The sequence below is a fragment of the Podarcis vaucheri genome (genome assembly GCF_965113315.1).
Source record: "Podarcis vaucheri genome assembly, chromosome: 5".
In the NCBI taxonomy this organism is placed as follows: domain Eukaryota; kingdom Metazoa; phylum Chordata; class Lepidosauria; order Squamata; family Lacertidae; genus Podarcis; species Podarcis vaucheri.
This window is the reverse complement of record NC_138763.1, coordinates 55,258,065-55,275,132: the sequence shown is the minus strand read 5'-3', so window position 1 is coordinate 55,275,132 and position 17,068 is coordinate 55,258,065. Positions and strand designations below refer to the sequence as shown.

Sequence of the window (17,068 nt, the reverse complement as noted above, 5' to 3'; positions counted from 1 at the left end):
GGTTTCCCAAGGCTGTGAAGGGGCTCACCTTTCAAAAGCCCCATTGTTAGAATGCATTACCAGTCAGTAACAGGAAGGAGGAAACAGGTTAGGAAACAACTAGAGGTATCTCTTACGAACTCCAGCTGATAAGACAGCTGCATCCGTTCCAGGGCTGGGATAGCTTGGCCATGGTGGTAGTCAAGATTGTATTCCGGCTACACACTCCATGTGGGGCTTCCCTGGGGCATAATTGGGAAGCTGCAGTTCATGCAGATCGCAGCAGCCAGGCTGTGGTCTTGGGACATTCTCCCAACACAATAGGACACCTCTGCTAAGAGAACTGTGGCGGACGACAATATGCCACAATGCTCAGCTCAAGATGTTGCTTTTAGCATTTAAACCTCTAAATTATGTGGGGCCGTGTTAACTGTGGGAACGCCTTATCCCGTTTGGCCCTGATGGGCAATTGCATTCCTCAGATGGGCCGCTGTTCTGCGTGCCCAATAAGTACGTCTGGAATCAGCTAGAAGCCAGGCCTTAAAGGTTATGGCTCCAGTTCTGTGGAATCAGATTCTGACTGAATTTACACAAGCACCCAGCATTTCTGCTTTCAGGAGGCTATTAGAAATTTACCTTTTTTAAAGGAAGGTTTTCTTGAAGAGTGACTTGGCCATTTCATATTAAATACTGCAAGGAATTTTGTGTTTCGATGATTTTAAGATCTGTTTTTATTTTTAAATTTTATTTATTCGGTTTTTCAATTTACAGTGTTACAATCGCATATCCAAAATACAACATAAAGACAAGATTCCATAGAATCTCCTGGACTTCCCTCCTTCCCTTTGTGGGTCCTATTGTTAGCCATTTCCTCCTGCATCTTTTATAATCAAATCTTTTACATCTCCATTATATCCAAAATTCACCATTAAACTACAAGTGTTATTCCAATCCTACTAACAATTTTAACTATTTACAATGGTTTTTTAAGATAAATTATAATTTTTCCCCATTCTTTATTTAAGATCTGTTTGTAAGACAACTTGGTATATCTCGTTTTCATTCATGGCTTGCCTCTCGGGGTGGAAGCACCAGCTTCCCCGGCTCACTGCTGCTCACTGGGAGAGAGAGGGGTAAGGGATGGGGACACAGGGAAGCAGCAGAGTCAATCCAATGCTTCAGCTGGTGTGCCTACAAAACCCCGACATCCCCACTGCCTCTTTCCTCCTGGTCAGTGGCAGTGACACTGCAGCTGCGAAGTCAGTGTTGCAGCTCAGCTCCAATGCTGCTCATTTTTACCACATACCATATTTTTCCGACTATAAGACGCCCCCATGTATAAGATGCCCCTATTTTGGGGGGCTGAAATTTCAGAAAATGGGGGGAGATAGCAAAAACTTGCTGAGCTTTTTTTGAGGGGGGGGGAAAGGATTGCCCAGAGTTGTTGGTAAAATCTGCCTCCCGTCTGTCCCCTTGCCAGCAGAAGCTGCCAATCGCCCACCGAAGTGGCATTGGCCAATCAACACCACCCATTGATGCAGCAACCAATAACACACACAATAGCTGCTGACAGCCACGGCAGCAACCAACTACCCATGTATAAGACAACCCCCACTTTTTAGCATGATTTTTAAAGGAAATAACCTAGTCTTATACATGGAAAAGTGTGGCATGTTGCTGGTTTTCCCCCCCTGCTGTATGCTGTTTAGGAAACATTTATTTATGTATTAAATCTATACCCCACCATTTCTACCAAAACAGCCCAGGGCAGCACTCATTTAGAAGTGGTCTATAAGCCCTTAAATAGAACAAATTTGGAAATATACAAATAAAAGCCCTGCAGACAAATGCAAGCCATGTCAACTTAAAGAAATGAAAAGCTGCCTTGGCGCTTTATTGCAAGCTTGCTGGGGTTCACTCCCTGACATGGCCATGCCTGAGACCTCAGGACGAGTTAAAAATTAAACAAGGAAGCAAAAGGTTAATCTTGCCTCATTCTTCTAATAGGGCCCAATTGAAGGGTACCCCCTTCAAACCTACACCCAAGATCTATACAAATCTTTCGGACATTGTAGGCTTTTATCTCTGTGCACTGAAACATATTTCAAAATCTAATAAAGAAGAGTACTCGGCGGTCCATTAGAGAACTTCAAAGGTCTCATTTGGTACTCATTAATTTTTAAGAAAAAGAAAATAGGCATGAACATAAACATTACCAACATTATCAAAACAATTCTTCCCCTCTGAAAGTAATAGTAATGTGTCAAATTTTCCCATGAATATATGGGTATTTATGGAATTTTTAAAGGCTGAGGGCGGGAAGCATTAGAATCACCTGACAGGGAAAAATAAGTATTTATTTACCTCGTTTTGCCACGGAATGGAAACAGAGCCTGTGGAGAACTTGGAATAGAAATCGTCATCCGTTTGGTCCAGGTTCACTCCCTTGACAGTTGAAAACTGTTCTATGTCCAACACGTCTTTGCAGTACACTGCTCTGGGCTGCCGCAGCAGAAAAGAAAAGAAAAGTGAGAGAGTCCAGAATGTGTGGGTGAAGTGCTGAATGAGAATGCTTAACAGCAGTACTGCATTGTAATACAAACGTTGTCAGGCTGTGCCTCATAGGCATGGTTACAATCAGTACCTAGGAAGGAATGTCATGTGCTGCTTATACAGATTCAAACCATCAACCCATGGGCCTCAAGATTTTTCAGTGTTGACTGGTAGTTGCGCTCCATGGTGTCAGACAAGGAGTCTCTCCCCTGGGGGTGCTAGGGATTGAGCATGGGAACTTCAGTACCCAAAGCAAGTGCTCCACTCATGACCTACTGCCCTCACCTCCCCATTAAAACAGTTATACACTGAAGTGTTTCCATTATAGAAAATTGAAGCGCCAATATTTAAAAAGGAAAGAATAAACATAGTTTTTTTAAAAAAAATATTAAGTGGAGTATCAATGTTTTAAATTGATAAACAACCCCCCCCCATTTAAACAGAAACAACTTAAAAGGGGAGAACTAACTGAATGAAAATTTCAGTTGACTTAGCATTTAGGCCAGGGCTCACAGAACCACGAAGTTTGCTCTGCTTGTCCAAGCAGGCATGGATTTTGTCTCTCGTGAACTGCAGCCACTCTACGCATAGCTATAACTGGAAAACCCCAGTGGGAGACATCCAAAGTAACTTTTTCAATCTTGGCTTAGAAGCCAAACTCTAGAGAGCTGGTTGAAAAAGAAGTTAAATGGATGCCAATTACAAGACACGAAGATATCGGAAAATGTGCAGTTTCATTGCCAAGCGCTTTGAAGGTGGCGCTTCAAATCTATTTCGTGAGGAAAATGGTAAAACAGCTTGGTTTGTTTTGATGAAATATTATTCTTAGTATACTTTCTGTGGAAGCTTGGGGGCTCTTTTGGATTGAACATGGTCACTGGAGACTCAGGAGGCCTCATTATTTAGGAGAGCCCACTTTCAGCTATAGGTTGTTCCCCAGCTCCAGTCAGTTTTGTACAGAGATAGACTGGCCACCATACTCCCAGGTAGTCCTGACAAGGTGTTGGAAGGTACAGATGTGAATGCTGCACAGCCTGTCCTATCCTTTCTAAGATAGTCTGGAGGATGTTCTTCTCCCACCACTGTTGGGAGTAAGATTCAGCTGTCAGTATGGTATGCTTCTGTCTGTGGAATTGGAGAGGGAGGACAGGGAACCACCATCTTGTTCATCCCCTCAAGCAGAAAAACTTTTTGGGGCAGGCCTCCTAACCACATACTAGCCTGATTTCACCATGGCAAAGTTGCAAGGAAAAGTAATCTACACTACAAGCTTATTTGACCTCTATACACCAATGCAACTGTCATGGCTTCCTCCAAAAAATCCTGGGAACTGTATTTGAAATTAATGTTCTCAGAAGTATTTGCTAAGAGATCGTTAGTTACCCTCACAGGATTACAGGTCCTAAGAGTTCTTGGAAATTACTGTTAAATCCATTTATGCCCTCCAGTGACTTTGCCCTATCAAAAATAGTACCCTGAAATAAAAGTATGTGACTGAACGAAGAATTATTGGACCCTGGCATCCAAGGTCAACATATGGCCACTTAACCATGCTAGCTCTCAAGTAAAACAGAATGTAACAGGGAACAGAAAGCAAGCAGCTGCCATTTATGTGAGAGAACAGTCTCAAGTGGTGTATGCCATGGGTTGCTTTCAAGATCCACTTCATGTACTGAGATTCTCTTTCAAGCATCACTTACGTCAGGGACAAAAGGAGGGTCCAACATTCCTGCTTCTAAGCGTTTGAAATTCATGCTCTTGAAAAATGGGTGCCTCTTTACTTCGGCTGCACCATCCTCCTGACAACCCAGCCTCTGCTTCACATCTTTGGTCAGTAGCTAGAGAAACAGACAAATGGGATGGCAAGATGGCGGTTGTTTAATTACTTTAAGACACACACAGGTACATTTGTTAAACCTTCACAGCCCTGCCTACCCATAAATAGGGCCTTTATAAATTAATTCACACAACCAAACTGTACTACACATTTTAACAAAAAGAAAACAGGGAGTGCATCTCAGCCCAAAGGCTTCTGAGGAATAAATTATATTCACATGCAGCTCAGTGCCAGAATAGGCTCATAAGTGGTTTATAAATAAGATTAATTGCACAAGCATTAAAATATAAACATCCTTAATTTAAAATGCACAATAAAACAATCCAAGAATTAAATATAGCATGTATATAATCAAATTATACAATAAAGTATATAGATAAGCTGGTACTTTTCATTTTAATTTTTTTTAATGGACAGCTAATAAAAAGCTGGCCAGTGCAAAGGCCTAGCCAGGACGGTCGTCCTCTTATATACCTGCTGAGATTGACAAGGCATCTGACCCTCACCTGAATCTCATAACTCTCTTGAAAGGTGATTTGGTCTGCAGCCACAGTGTGGAAATAAAGAATGAGATTGCCCACCAGATACCAGGCATTCTACTATTCAAATTAGGCCCCAGTGTTTTTATTACAATCCCCTTCTCAATTAAGTAATCAATTTTAATGTAGAATTTAAATTCTCAAAACTTTATTTGTTAATTTGAGCAAGTAAACTACTGCTCTCACTTCATTACAAACAGTATTTCTGCCTGCAACACACTTGAGCAAACCTGCTCCTCTTCCTTTCACAGATATTTTGTTGCCATTTGTAGCTGCCTCTGATTAGTTATCATTTAACTCTTTGGGGAAATAATTAGCATCACACGGAAGTTGCCGAACCAATTAACCAACTAGAAGGATTACTGTTAATAGCACCAGTTTTCCTATTACTTGATATTGCTGGATAGTTCTGATGAACTACAACAGCATTTTTAGTTTGCTTTCTGTTGCCACCCTGGAACTTTTCTTTATTAGTGCCACTTTGTTTTGTACGATTCCTTGCAAATGAAGGAAAACAACTTTTCTGCTTGTATATGTTGAAAATATAATTTTGGTTACTGAGAACGAACAACATTGTACAAAAACAAGATTGAACACAAGCCTGGCCAGGACATAGGTGTCCTGACTGTGACAAAGGTGACCTGTGTGCTTGCTTGGTTGATTAACAGCTGTTGGGAACTTCAGGGTTCCTGCTCTCCCTCCTTATGGTCTTTGTACTGGACCTGAAGATTCCAATAGAGAGCATTCCATGTCAAGAAGGAGGGCAAGTGGGAACCCTATCAAATGACAGGGCAGGAGCTACACGGAGCAGGGCCTTTTCACTGGTGGTGCCCATTGTATGCCTTGCTCTTCCCAGACCTGTTCTATTTTGGCCTGTATTTTGGAGCTTTATAATTTAGGAAGACTTTGGAAGAACTGGTTGACAAGTCTTATCAGTCACTGACGTATGAGCGGATTTTATTTGCTGCTATTCTGGGCTTCTGGTGCACCAGGGTTTACACCAGCATAATAGAGTTGGCCAGGATGCCAGAAGGGATACAATTTATGAGCTTTCTCCATTATCTGCACAGTAGGGGGTGTTTAGTCCACAGTGCAAAAGCTGAGCTGAAGCATTCCCTGCTGGTTACCTGCTTTCAGCAATAGGGGTCGCTGTTTGCTAGTACTGTTTGCTGTCAGATTCTAGAGCTCCCTATTGGTGGCTCTTAGGTAATTCACAAAATACAGAGTCCATTCATACAGCACAGTGTTCATTCATAAAGCAGTAACATAAATCTCCATTGCTACATATTGGGTGTATATTTCAGCAGTTGAACGTACAGGTTTATGACCATGCTGTAGTGTAATGCTTAGGCAACTGTGAATAAAAGGTGGCTGGGCTCATTGTCTCGGGGTTTGCGGGGGGGGGGGGAGAGGTGACAAAACTGATTTCCAATAAGTGCGCCCCCTTTATTTCCATAACAAGTCCTTGAGTCTGTACTCTGGTGACACCAGGGACCTAGAAGGTGCAGGGCTTGTTGGTCTAACCCCTGCATAGTCTCATCAGGGCTGACCTTAAGGCAATTGAAGCAATTGGGCCAAATTGGGCCCCACGTGCTGCTCCTAAGCCCCCCCACACACACACCAAGGCAATCTAGATGGATTTTATTTATAGCTATAATTTTTTGAAGACTTTGGCTGCGAACTGGGGCCCTTATAAAAAAAAAAATCAAGTTGCGCCCCACTACTTCAAATTGGGCCCCACTAGCTAGCCCTGAGTCTCATACTTGGTGGGCCTGAGTTGCCCTGCCCTTGCATGAAGTCTTAGGTTTGCAATTTTGGGAGAGGGGAGGTTGCCTGCTAGGGAGTGGGCAGGCTGGCGTGGCCCCCTAGATTTAGAGGCCCTAGGTTTCAGCCTACTTAGCCTATACATAAATCCGGCACTGGCTGCAATACAGCTATCTTCTCTTTGTCCATTAGAGGGCAGCAGTGGAAAACTTAACACAGACCATGTAAACAAAAAATGTTTGTATAGGCTTGTAATTAGAAAATCATTTTAAAAAAATGAATGGACATAATCAGGTCTCAGCTATACAAGCAACAGAAAGTTCAATACTGTGTGTATATCTATCTATCTATCTATCTATCTATCTATCTATCTATCATCTATCTATCTATCATCTATCTATCTACAGTGGTGCCCCGCAAGACGAATGCCTTGCAAGACGGAAAACTCGCTAGACGAAAGGGTTTTCCGTTTTTGAGCTGCTTCGCAAGACAAATTTCCCTATGGGCTTGCTTTGCAAGACGAAAACGTCTTGCGAGTGTTCCGATTTCCCCCCCGCTTCCCACCTTTTTCTTTAATAGCCGCTAATCCACTAAACCGCTAATAGCGCTAATCCGCTAATAGGGTTGCTTCGCAAGACGAAAAAACCGCTAGACAAAGAGACTCGCAGAACGGATTATTTTCGTCTTGCGAGGAACCACTGTATCTATCTATCATCTATCTATCATCTATCTATCATCTATCTGTCATCTATCTATCATCTATCTATCATCTATCTATCATCTATCTATCATCTATCTATCATCTATCTCAACTTCAGTGGAAAGGAACAGCTCCTGCTTGTGTCCTGTCAATGATCAGGCTACTGTTTCTGGAAAAATTCTCCAACTAAACTGTTCCAAAAGCTAGAAAAATATAGACAGAAAGGCAGCGGAAATGCATACAACAGAATACAAGCATCACTGAGGGAAGTTATTAGGAGATCAGGACTGGGTCTTGCACAGCTTTAGTAGATCACAACATGTAAGAAAATCTGTGAACACATTAAGTCTCACAGTGGGAACAGGAACAGCACACATAGTAAATGGAATAAATGGTGGAATAAATGGTGAAATCTTCCTTCAAGTGTCTGTTATTGACATTATGGCTGCCACAGTCACAACTGGAGATCATTCTGATCAAGGGTAGCCAACGTGGTTGTCCTCCAAACGTTGTGGAGGACAATTCCCATCTGCACCAGTCAGCTCAGTCAACAATCTGGGATGATGGGAGATGGCTGACCCATGTCAGAAATGGAAGACAAGAGAAAAATTACTTTGAAAATCTTACTGCATGGCCATACTGCACTAATGAAGCCATGACATTTTCTTGTGGCCCATATCCCTTTCAAAATTGTTCAAAGCATCACCAAGAAGCTATTCATCACTTATGCCATTAAGGGACTGTGTGGAGAACCCTCTTCTTGTCTCCTCACAGAGCATACTAGTGTGTTCAAACTGAGTTTTTGCTAATTTGAATGAAACATAGCCTTGAAAGGAGAAGAAAAGGCTAAGGCGTAAACGTCACACAAATCCAGAGCGGAGTCCCTAAGACGGCTGGATGGCATCTTCAGCAACTCCTGCAGCCAAGCTGTTGCCAAATATATTGCTCTGCTTTCCTTTGGACCACATCAGTGAGGCTGTGAGGGAGGTTCTTGTCATCTGGGCAGCCCAGGACCTCCATACACACTGCCCAAGCTTGCGGCCCAGGGAGGCCACTTTGGTGCGGTTTAATGCTTAACTTCACCCCCAGGGGCACACTCCATTGTCTCCTGAGACAGATGGATGCCAACAGCATGTCCCTGTGTCTCCTAAAAGTTTAGGACTCAAGATGAAGACATGTAAAGGACTGTAGTGGGAAATGGATACATTTCAATATGTACACTTGTATGTACACACACCTTACTGAAAATAACGTAGCTATTTGAATTTGTTGTGCAAGTGAATTAAAGCACGTGCCAGTCCGGACATGTGAATGTGAGTCAAGGCAGGCTCTTAAGTGTGGCAAGACTGGGCATTTTCTTGGGCCAAAATCAGCAAAGGATCCACTGCCTCAATATTCATTTTGAAGAGAGCCCCTGGTCTCCCAGATTAGGGGGGAGGGGTTCACTGAACGTGCCTTGATTGAGGGTCTTCAAAATTCTGGAACCAGTATGGAGAGTTAATTAAGCTACCCTTACCTTTCAAGGGCACGGACAACACACAAGAAGCTCCTAAAAAGTTTTTCCAGAGCCACAGGATGGCTAATACTCTTCTGTTGTGTAATGTGACAGAAACATCACTAGGGAGGGAGCAAACCTAAAAGCCTAAATGATTATTCAGTGCAACTTCTATGACCTCTGGTTAATTTCCATGCTCCTGAAGTACAGCGTTAACATTGGATCAATCTTTTTCAACTGTAATTACCTATTCAATACAGGCTGCTAACAAATTTGGGCTTCAAGTCTTCAAAATAAAAAAGAAAGAAAAAGAACAGTCCCCTTACCATTTTGCAGATAGACTTTGCCTCCTCAGAGAATTTATGGGAATACACCTCCTCGGTCTCCAAGACTCTCCTGTCTACCTCTTCTCGCTTCACCTTCTCTTTCCTTCCGCGAAAGGGAGATTGTCCTGCAATCATCTCATAGATCAGGCAACCTAACCCCCAGTAGTCAGGGCTGAGGGTGTATCGTTGGTTATTCAAGACTTCTGGAGCTGGGAAAGAAAGAGAGTTAGATAGGATCCTGACATCAACACACCCATGGCTAAATAACCAGCCATAATTGAAGAATGAAAGAAAAGATTCCATCTAAGCTTTGATTTGGCAAAAGGACTGGTTCACATGTTACATCTGCTACTGGGAGCCCCCAGAATGGATTTGGGGGAACATGGTGACAGGAAGTTCCACTGTGCATGAATGAATGAATGAATGAATGAATGAATCCTTGCGCTGACAGAGCAACTTACCTTGCAGTATGATGGGTGCAACCCCAGATATGTAACTCTTTGACTAATATGTGGACTGAAACTTGTGTGCACTTGAAAACGTTGGCAGCATTAAGATAAATTCAACAGTGTAAACAAGTTTTGATGGCTGTAATAATGGAACACTGAATGGTTTAGTTTATGTAAAATATGTAGGGATTTATGGTATGTAAAATGAACCATGGAAAGAGGAGAAGGGAGGTCATTTATATTTTAAAGTTGTTTAAATGAATATTCTAAATTGTAATATAGAAAAATTATTTTAAAAAATATTTTATAATAATACTGTAATAATAATAATAATAATAATAATAATAATAAAGAAACTTAGTGCTACACTGGATTTCACACTTCTCTTTTATGTCATGATATCTTTCTCAAACTTATCATAATAAAGAGAGCCTTTTGCCCATGACTGCTTTGCTGTGCATGATTTTCTTTTCCTTTCTTTTTCCTTTTCGTATTACTTTGCATTACCAAGTTTGAGAAGACAGTTTTGATAGCAACACACATAAGGTACCAAATCACTTACCCATGTAACCGACTGTTCCTACCCGTCCACGGATTGATTCACCATCAGGGATTTTAACAGCTAGACCCAAATCAGATATTCTGATGTGGCCTAAAAGGAGGTGGAGGGAAAAAACACAAATGTTCTAGCATAGCTACTGTATATACCTCTACAAAACAATGGGTTGTATCATTCCGCTGGTGATAAGGCATCTCTCAGCTCCACACCTCCCTAAATCTGCTCCAGAGAGTTGGGGAACCCCCCTCCATAAGAGACTGAAAGAGGTGCCCAGGGCAGTGAGAAGACAGTGCTAGGGAGAATTGCCCCAAACTGGTCCCCATGTTGTTCAGCAGATGGAAGGCCTGCCATCAGCTGACACAACCAAATCCCATTTTTCTAAAAATTCACATCATAAAAAATAAATCTAAGCACGTTAAAGGAATAAAATGATACTGGCTCTTTGAAAGATCTCAAAAACCAATCAAGGAACATATGAAACTGCCTTATTCCAGGTCAGGGCATTTGTTCATCAAGCTCCGTATAATCCCAACTTGGGATGGAAGCAAGGAGCAGAGACACACTAAGGAGCCGAACCCAGAACTGCATGCTCTTTCTAGTAATTTTCCTGGCACCTGTGTGCACAAAGTGAGTGTCAATAGAGACGGGCCCTTTGCGCATATGACTGTATAAGTAAAAGCCTCCATGGGATCTGGTACCCTAAACTACCAGGATTTCATTTTCCCCTGCAGGAAGCTGATTGGCTGGCCTATGCTGGCCTGCATCATCTTTGTGGACAAGAGCAGGCTAAAGCATCGTTCATTTCTGGGCTTGGAGATTTTATTTTCTGGAATAGTATTCCTAGGAACAGGAATACAGAACAACCAAGCACAACCCAAAACCATCTCTCTCTTGAGAGCAGGGAACATAACACAAAAAGAGTGCTTCTGGATCAGGCCAATGACCCATCTAGTACAGCAATCCTGTTCTCACTGTAGCCCATTCGGTGCCTCTGTTATTTTGTTTTGACACAGCTGATCAAAAACAGAAACACAGGGTTTCATCTTGGAAATGGTTCCGAAAAGTAAGATAGAGTGCGTCTGCGGGGTGGGGGTGGGGCAGCATACAAATCTGAGCACCATAATTATTTATTAAGGAAAATTCCCAGAGTAATAAGGAGAATGAACAACTTTACTTATTACAGATCTGTTGCCCTGAACCTAACACCCACTGCTTTTCATAATAGCACTTTCTTTTCTCTCTCTTCTCTGGGAAGTCTATCCTTTCCTATATCCCCAGAAAAGCAGTGGAAGCTGCTCCATGTCTTACCCACTTCAGAGAATGATTTGGCTCTGCACAATACCATGTCATACAACTAAATGTAAGCTACTTTACTGTGGAAGAAAAGGCCTTGCCTAAAGCTCTCACTTACCATAATCATCTAACAGGATATTTTCTGGCTTCAAATCCCTATTAAAAAGAGAGAGAGAGAGAAAGAAAGAGGAAAGATTGCAATTATTTGTATAAAAGTAGCTTTGATATTGGAGGAATAGCAAGGAATCAGAATGCTGTTTCCTTCCAGCCATAACACAGCAGGGAGCCAATTCTCAGAAAACAGGTTTCAAAACGACATATATATATATTTAAAACTATTGCAAGATGGAAGCTCCCGGTCCATCAAATAGTATTCCGCTCTGCTGGCACAAGGTCATTCAGTTCAATAAGATTTGGGTGGACAGAGAACCCTGAGAATCACGTAGGTGATAGTGTCTAACCCACCATCATAATATTAGAATAATAATAATTTTATAACCACTTTATTATTTGTATGCCACCCATCTGGCTAGCTTGCCCAGTGTATGGAAGTGACCAAAGGGGTGCTGACCATCTAAAAAAAATCCACACTCAACTTGGTTTTCTGGATTTCAAAAAGCCACTGCACTATTTTTATTTTTTAAATTAAGGCCACTCTATTATTTCACAACCTATTTTTAGACAATGCCAATTTATACATATTTACTTCTGAGGTAGAAAAGCCTATTTACCACCCCATTTTTATAAGGATAACCATTTGCTTTATTAAATTCATGAATTGGAGAAAACGTGTTAAAATATTGCTTCACAGATTATTGTATTTGGGAGGGGCTGCTTCAAACACCTCCCCATGTGACAATAAGGTGGGCAAATTGATACACAGATCTTTGTCACCACAGAAACAACCATGTGAATTGGCTAGACTTTAATTCTCCAAGTTGATTGTTAGAGCAATTTGCACTGTGAGAGGACCACCCATTATACAGAGCTTTAATTTACTCCCTTTTAAATGATTTTAGGTTTTGCGATCAGCGGACAGAAAACTTAGTGGTTTTCCCTTACTAATCAAGTGGGAACTTTTTTGTTTATTCAAAACATATCATGCACATTATTTATTATTATAAGCCAAGGCACATGTACGAAGAACATTTTTGTTCCCTTCCTTTTGTTGGTTTAAATCCCTATTGACCTCACAAGATAAACTTCACAAGATAAACCAATGGGACCAGGCCTACTTTTCAAACAAACAACTCTGAGAAAATATGTGAAGGGTGAGAGAAGGCAGCAGAAAATGGATGGCTTTATTTTAAATACTACTGTATGCTTATTCTCAGTGCTAACAAAAAGATTCACTTTGGAGAGGTGGGATGAAAGGTCATTCTCAACAAACCTCTTCATTCCAATTTTAAACGTTTCCTTGACGAGTCCAAAATGTTTTAATTCTCTTGCATTCTACATGTTGGCTGTTGATCGGTAGCTAAGGGGCAATACCCCCACTATTGCAAAATAATAAAATAAAACAAAATAGGGGAAATTCTTACAATGTTCATGGAAGTTCAAACATGGCAGGACAGAGAAATAGCACTTGTGTCTTATCCAGCGACACTTCCATGTTTTGTAGGGGTTCTTCAGCAAGATGCCCTCGATGGTCTCCCTCCCTTTGTGACTCCACCACTCATGGTCACTATGTTGCTGCTGCTCCAGCTCATCATTGGTACAAACTGCTTTTCACCTTCTTTGCCTTTTGCTTTCTCATCCCCCTCTGAGTCAGAGCACGATGCAGGTGCACAAGCAGGCTGCAGTGGTGAGAGCCCATCCAGGAGGTTCGCCAGTGGGACCCCTGCTGGAGGTGCCCAACCATTTTGATCTTTGACACCAGGCTCTGGTCCCTTTGAAAAAGGATCCCAGGTTTTGATAAATTATCCTCTTCGAGATCAAGGACAGGTTGACTCCGGGTGCATCACAAAATAGTCCTACCTCCTATTTTTCCGCCAGTAAAACGAAGTCCATGTTGCATACAGACTATCTGTTCTGGCCCCTTCCCTTGTAATGCTAGGGCTGAAACTCTTGAACATATGAGTCTATAAAGTGGTTCTGCATATCATAAATATCTATGTCATAAATATCTCCTAGGATCTAGGAGTCTTGGTTGACCACAAACTTGACATGAGCCAACAGTGTGACGCGGCAGCTAAAAAAGCCAATGCAATTCTGGGCTGCATCAATAGGAGTATAGCATCTAGATCAAGGGAAGTAATAGTGCCACTGTATTCTGCTCTGGTCAGACCACACCTGGAGTACTGTGTCCAGTTCTGGGCACCACAGTTCAAGAAGGACACTGACAAACTGGAACGTGTCCAGAGGAGGGCAACCAAAATGGTCAAAGGCCTGGAAACGATGCCTTATGAGGAACGGCTAAGGGAGCTGGGCATGTTTAGCCTGGAGAAGAGGAGGTTAAGGGGTGATATGATAGCCATGTTCAAATATATAAAAGGATGTCACATAGAGGAGGGAGAAAGGTTGTTTTCTGCTGCTCCAGAGAAGCGGACACGGAGCAATGGATCCAAACTACAAGAAAGAAGATTCCACCTAAACATTAGGAAGAACTTCCTGACAGTAAGAGCTGTTCGACTGTGGAATTTGCTGCCAAGGAGTGTGGTGGAGTCTCCTGCTTTGGAGGTCTTTAAGCAGAGGCTTGACAACCATATGTCAGGAGTGCTCTGATGGTGTTTCCTGCTTGGCAGGGGGTTGGACTCAATGGCCCTTGTGGTCTCTTCCAACTCTATGATTCTATGTAAAGTCTCAGGAAAATAAAACAGACTCTGCAACAAGTTTCTGAACACACCGGAATGATATTTACCTGTACACAGTGTTCTCTCTGTGCAGGTCTTCTAAGCCACAAAGAATCTCTGCTGCATGAAACAAGGCTCTTTCTTCCTCAAAGCCTGGGTTCCCCATATTATAGATGTGGAACTTCAGGTCACCCCCATTCATTATGGTTAGAACTAAACAGAGTGCGTCCTTTGTTTCATAGGCATAGGCTAAGTTGACCTAGAAGAACAGTTGGGATAGTTTAAAGCACAAAGACAGGCGCTTGATGCACACATATTCATTCATTGCTAATGTTCTGCATTTGGAATGACATAAAGTATCATATGACTGAATGGAGCCAAAGGGGAGATAGGCAAATCGTCAAGGGTTAAAAAACAAAACTCTGAAAATTTGGAAGCAACATGGTACTAGGTCGTTTTCATAAAGATTATCACTTGCAGGTTCATAGTGTCATGCTGCCATGAATATTTTTTCAGCAAAAGTAGAGATCTGATGACAACCAAAACAAAGGAGACAGTCTCCAAAAGAATGAGAAACAACAGACCAAGTTACAGGAGCCCCCCAAAAACAATAACAATCATGTAAAAAGTGATTATAGTTGAACAACACAAGATAGCATGTACAGTAAACGTAAAGCTGTGGTAGCCGTTGTTCTGTAACAATCACAACAATTTCTACAAACAGCTCAGATTATTACGTTATATGACGAGATCTCCTAGACTGCACCCCATTTCATACTTCATCACAACAAAACAGATAATTTATTGCAGCTGGCAGCAGTAGACCTCCTCCCTTAGATTATTTTACATGCAGCCACGTTTTGTTTAACTATCAATCACTTTTTACGCAATTATTATTGGTGGTGGTGGTTTGGCTTCCTGTGCTGCTCTGGGTTTGAGCTTCTCATTTTACTCCTGCATCTCCTATGTCTGCAGCAGCTCAAGTTCTGACAGATGAAGCACGAGACGCCCTGACGTTTTGGACTATCAAAGAATGATGCACAGAAAAGGCTGTACTGGGAGTGACAAAACATATCATATACTGTACAGCCAACTTCTGAATGTTGGCTTGAGCCGAGATGTTTTCTGGAAGCATTATACACTTCCTGTGACTAATGCCATTCCTTGATGGGTGTGCCGCCCAATGGAAAGCCTGTGCCCATTGCAAATTTGGCAATACTTACTACAAATTGACTATTGACTTTTTCTAGAATCTGCTTTTCATTTAGGGCCATGGATTCACCTTTCCTCTTCTTTATCCTTTTTTTCTCTAATCTTTTGCATGCATACATTTTCCCAGTTGCTCGTACTTGGCAAGCACACACCTAGAAGCAAAACAACAACATCAACAAATTGTGGAGGGGGGAGGGTTGTGTAGGAGGAATTAGTCATTTAAAACTGGTAATCCTGACCATGCCAATCCAGAAGGAAGTCTTGTTGCATTCAAGGTAGGTGGGGTTAGGATTGAGGCCTATGTTACCAAAATCACTTCTTGATAAATCTGTATTATCTTAATCCCCCCATCTTACTTTTAAAGGAAATTCAGAACTACGGTAACTGAAGAGACTTACTAACAGATGATCTTTGGTATTGGACAAGGAGCAAAGTTTGAAGGTAAATTCAGAGCGCATTGAGCTACAGAACTCACGGAACATCCTAAACTGAGAGACACTGACCAGAATAACCTCTACCAATGGGACGGGGTACTTCAGGCCTGGCACCCAAAATTTGGCCCTCCTGGCCTCTCCATCTAGCATTTGAGACTCTCCATACCTCAGCCACACCCTTCCCAGACCTGCTTTGCACGTTCTTTGAATGCTTTGCCTAGTTAGAATGTGTCCTTCAGCTCTGTTAATATTTCTTGTTTGCCTGGATAGAGACTAGAAGGCGCATGGGGATGTACCTAGACACTAGTCTACTGTACAAAGGTACAATTTGCATTCACTGCTCCCACTTTTGTCTCAAGTGCAGCCCACCACTGGGCTGTGGCCCCAGGAAGGCTGTGTAGAAGGGGCTGTGGCCCTTGGGGTGAGAGAGGTTCCGGGCCCTACAGAAAATGCAAGTTCCCATTCTGGAGGGTTGAGGCAGAAGAAGACCCTGCTGCAGCCAACCAAGGGGTTGAGATGCAACCCTCACTTTTCAAAAGAGCAACCACAGAAACAGGATGCAATAAAGGAGTCTTGGAAGCCTCTTCAACAAAAGAACATAGGAAGTTGCCATATCCCAACTCAGGCCATTGGTCTATTTAGCCCAGTATTGGCTACACTGATTGAAAGCAGCTCTTCAGAGTTTCAGGCAGACATCTCTCCCAGACATACCTGGAGATGCCAAGAATTGGATCTGAGATCTTTTACATGCAGAGAAGATTCTCTAGTACTGAGATGTTGCTTTTCTCTCAAGCGATATGGTTTGCTAGTGTTTTATATTTACATGCAGGTAAACATTTACTCTGCCAACCTAGCAGTTCGAAAGCACGTCAAAGTGCAAGTAGATAAATAGGTACTGCTCTGGCGGGAAGGTAAATGGCATTTCCGTGTGCTGCTCTGGTTCACCAGAAGCGGCTTAGTCATGCTGGCCACATGACCCGGAAGCTGTACACCGGCTCCCTCAGCCAGTAAAGTGAGATGAGCGCCGCAACCCCAGAGTCGGCCATGACTGGACCTAATGGTCAGGGGTCCCTTTACCTTTTAAACATTTACTATCTCAAAAACATTGCCTGATGCACACCATCTATGGCTCAAGC

At 42.3% G+C, this 17,068-nt stretch overlaps 1 protein-coding gene across 3 annotated transcripts in view; it reads right to left on the bottom strand.

The window, feature by feature from the left end:
• Positions 1 to 17,068, bottom strand: part of GRK5 (G protein-coupled receptor kinase 5) — a 153,020-nt gene that overhangs the window by 5,203 nt on the left and 130,749 nt on the right. For all 3 annotated transcript variants that reach the window (XM_082222681.1, XM_082222680.1, XM_082222682.1), the window contains 7 exons: positions 15,510 to 15,650; positions 14,355 to 14,545; positions 11,613 to 11,650; positions 10,205 to 10,294; positions 9,194 to 9,402; positions 4,233 to 4,370; positions 2,344 to 2,481 (listed from right to left, as the gene is read on the bottom strand). In XM_082222681.1, coding sequence (XP_082078807.1) covers positions 2,344 to 2,481; positions 4,233 to 4,370; positions 9,194 to 9,402; positions 10,205 to 10,294; positions 11,613 to 11,650; positions 14,355 to 14,545; positions 15,510 to 15,650 — 945 coding nt within the window. The remainder of the gene's footprint in view (positions 1 to 2,343; positions 2,482 to 4,232; positions 4,371 to 9,193; positions 9,403 to 10,204; positions 10,295 to 11,612; positions 11,651 to 14,354; positions 14,546 to 15,509; positions 15,651 to 17,068) is intronic.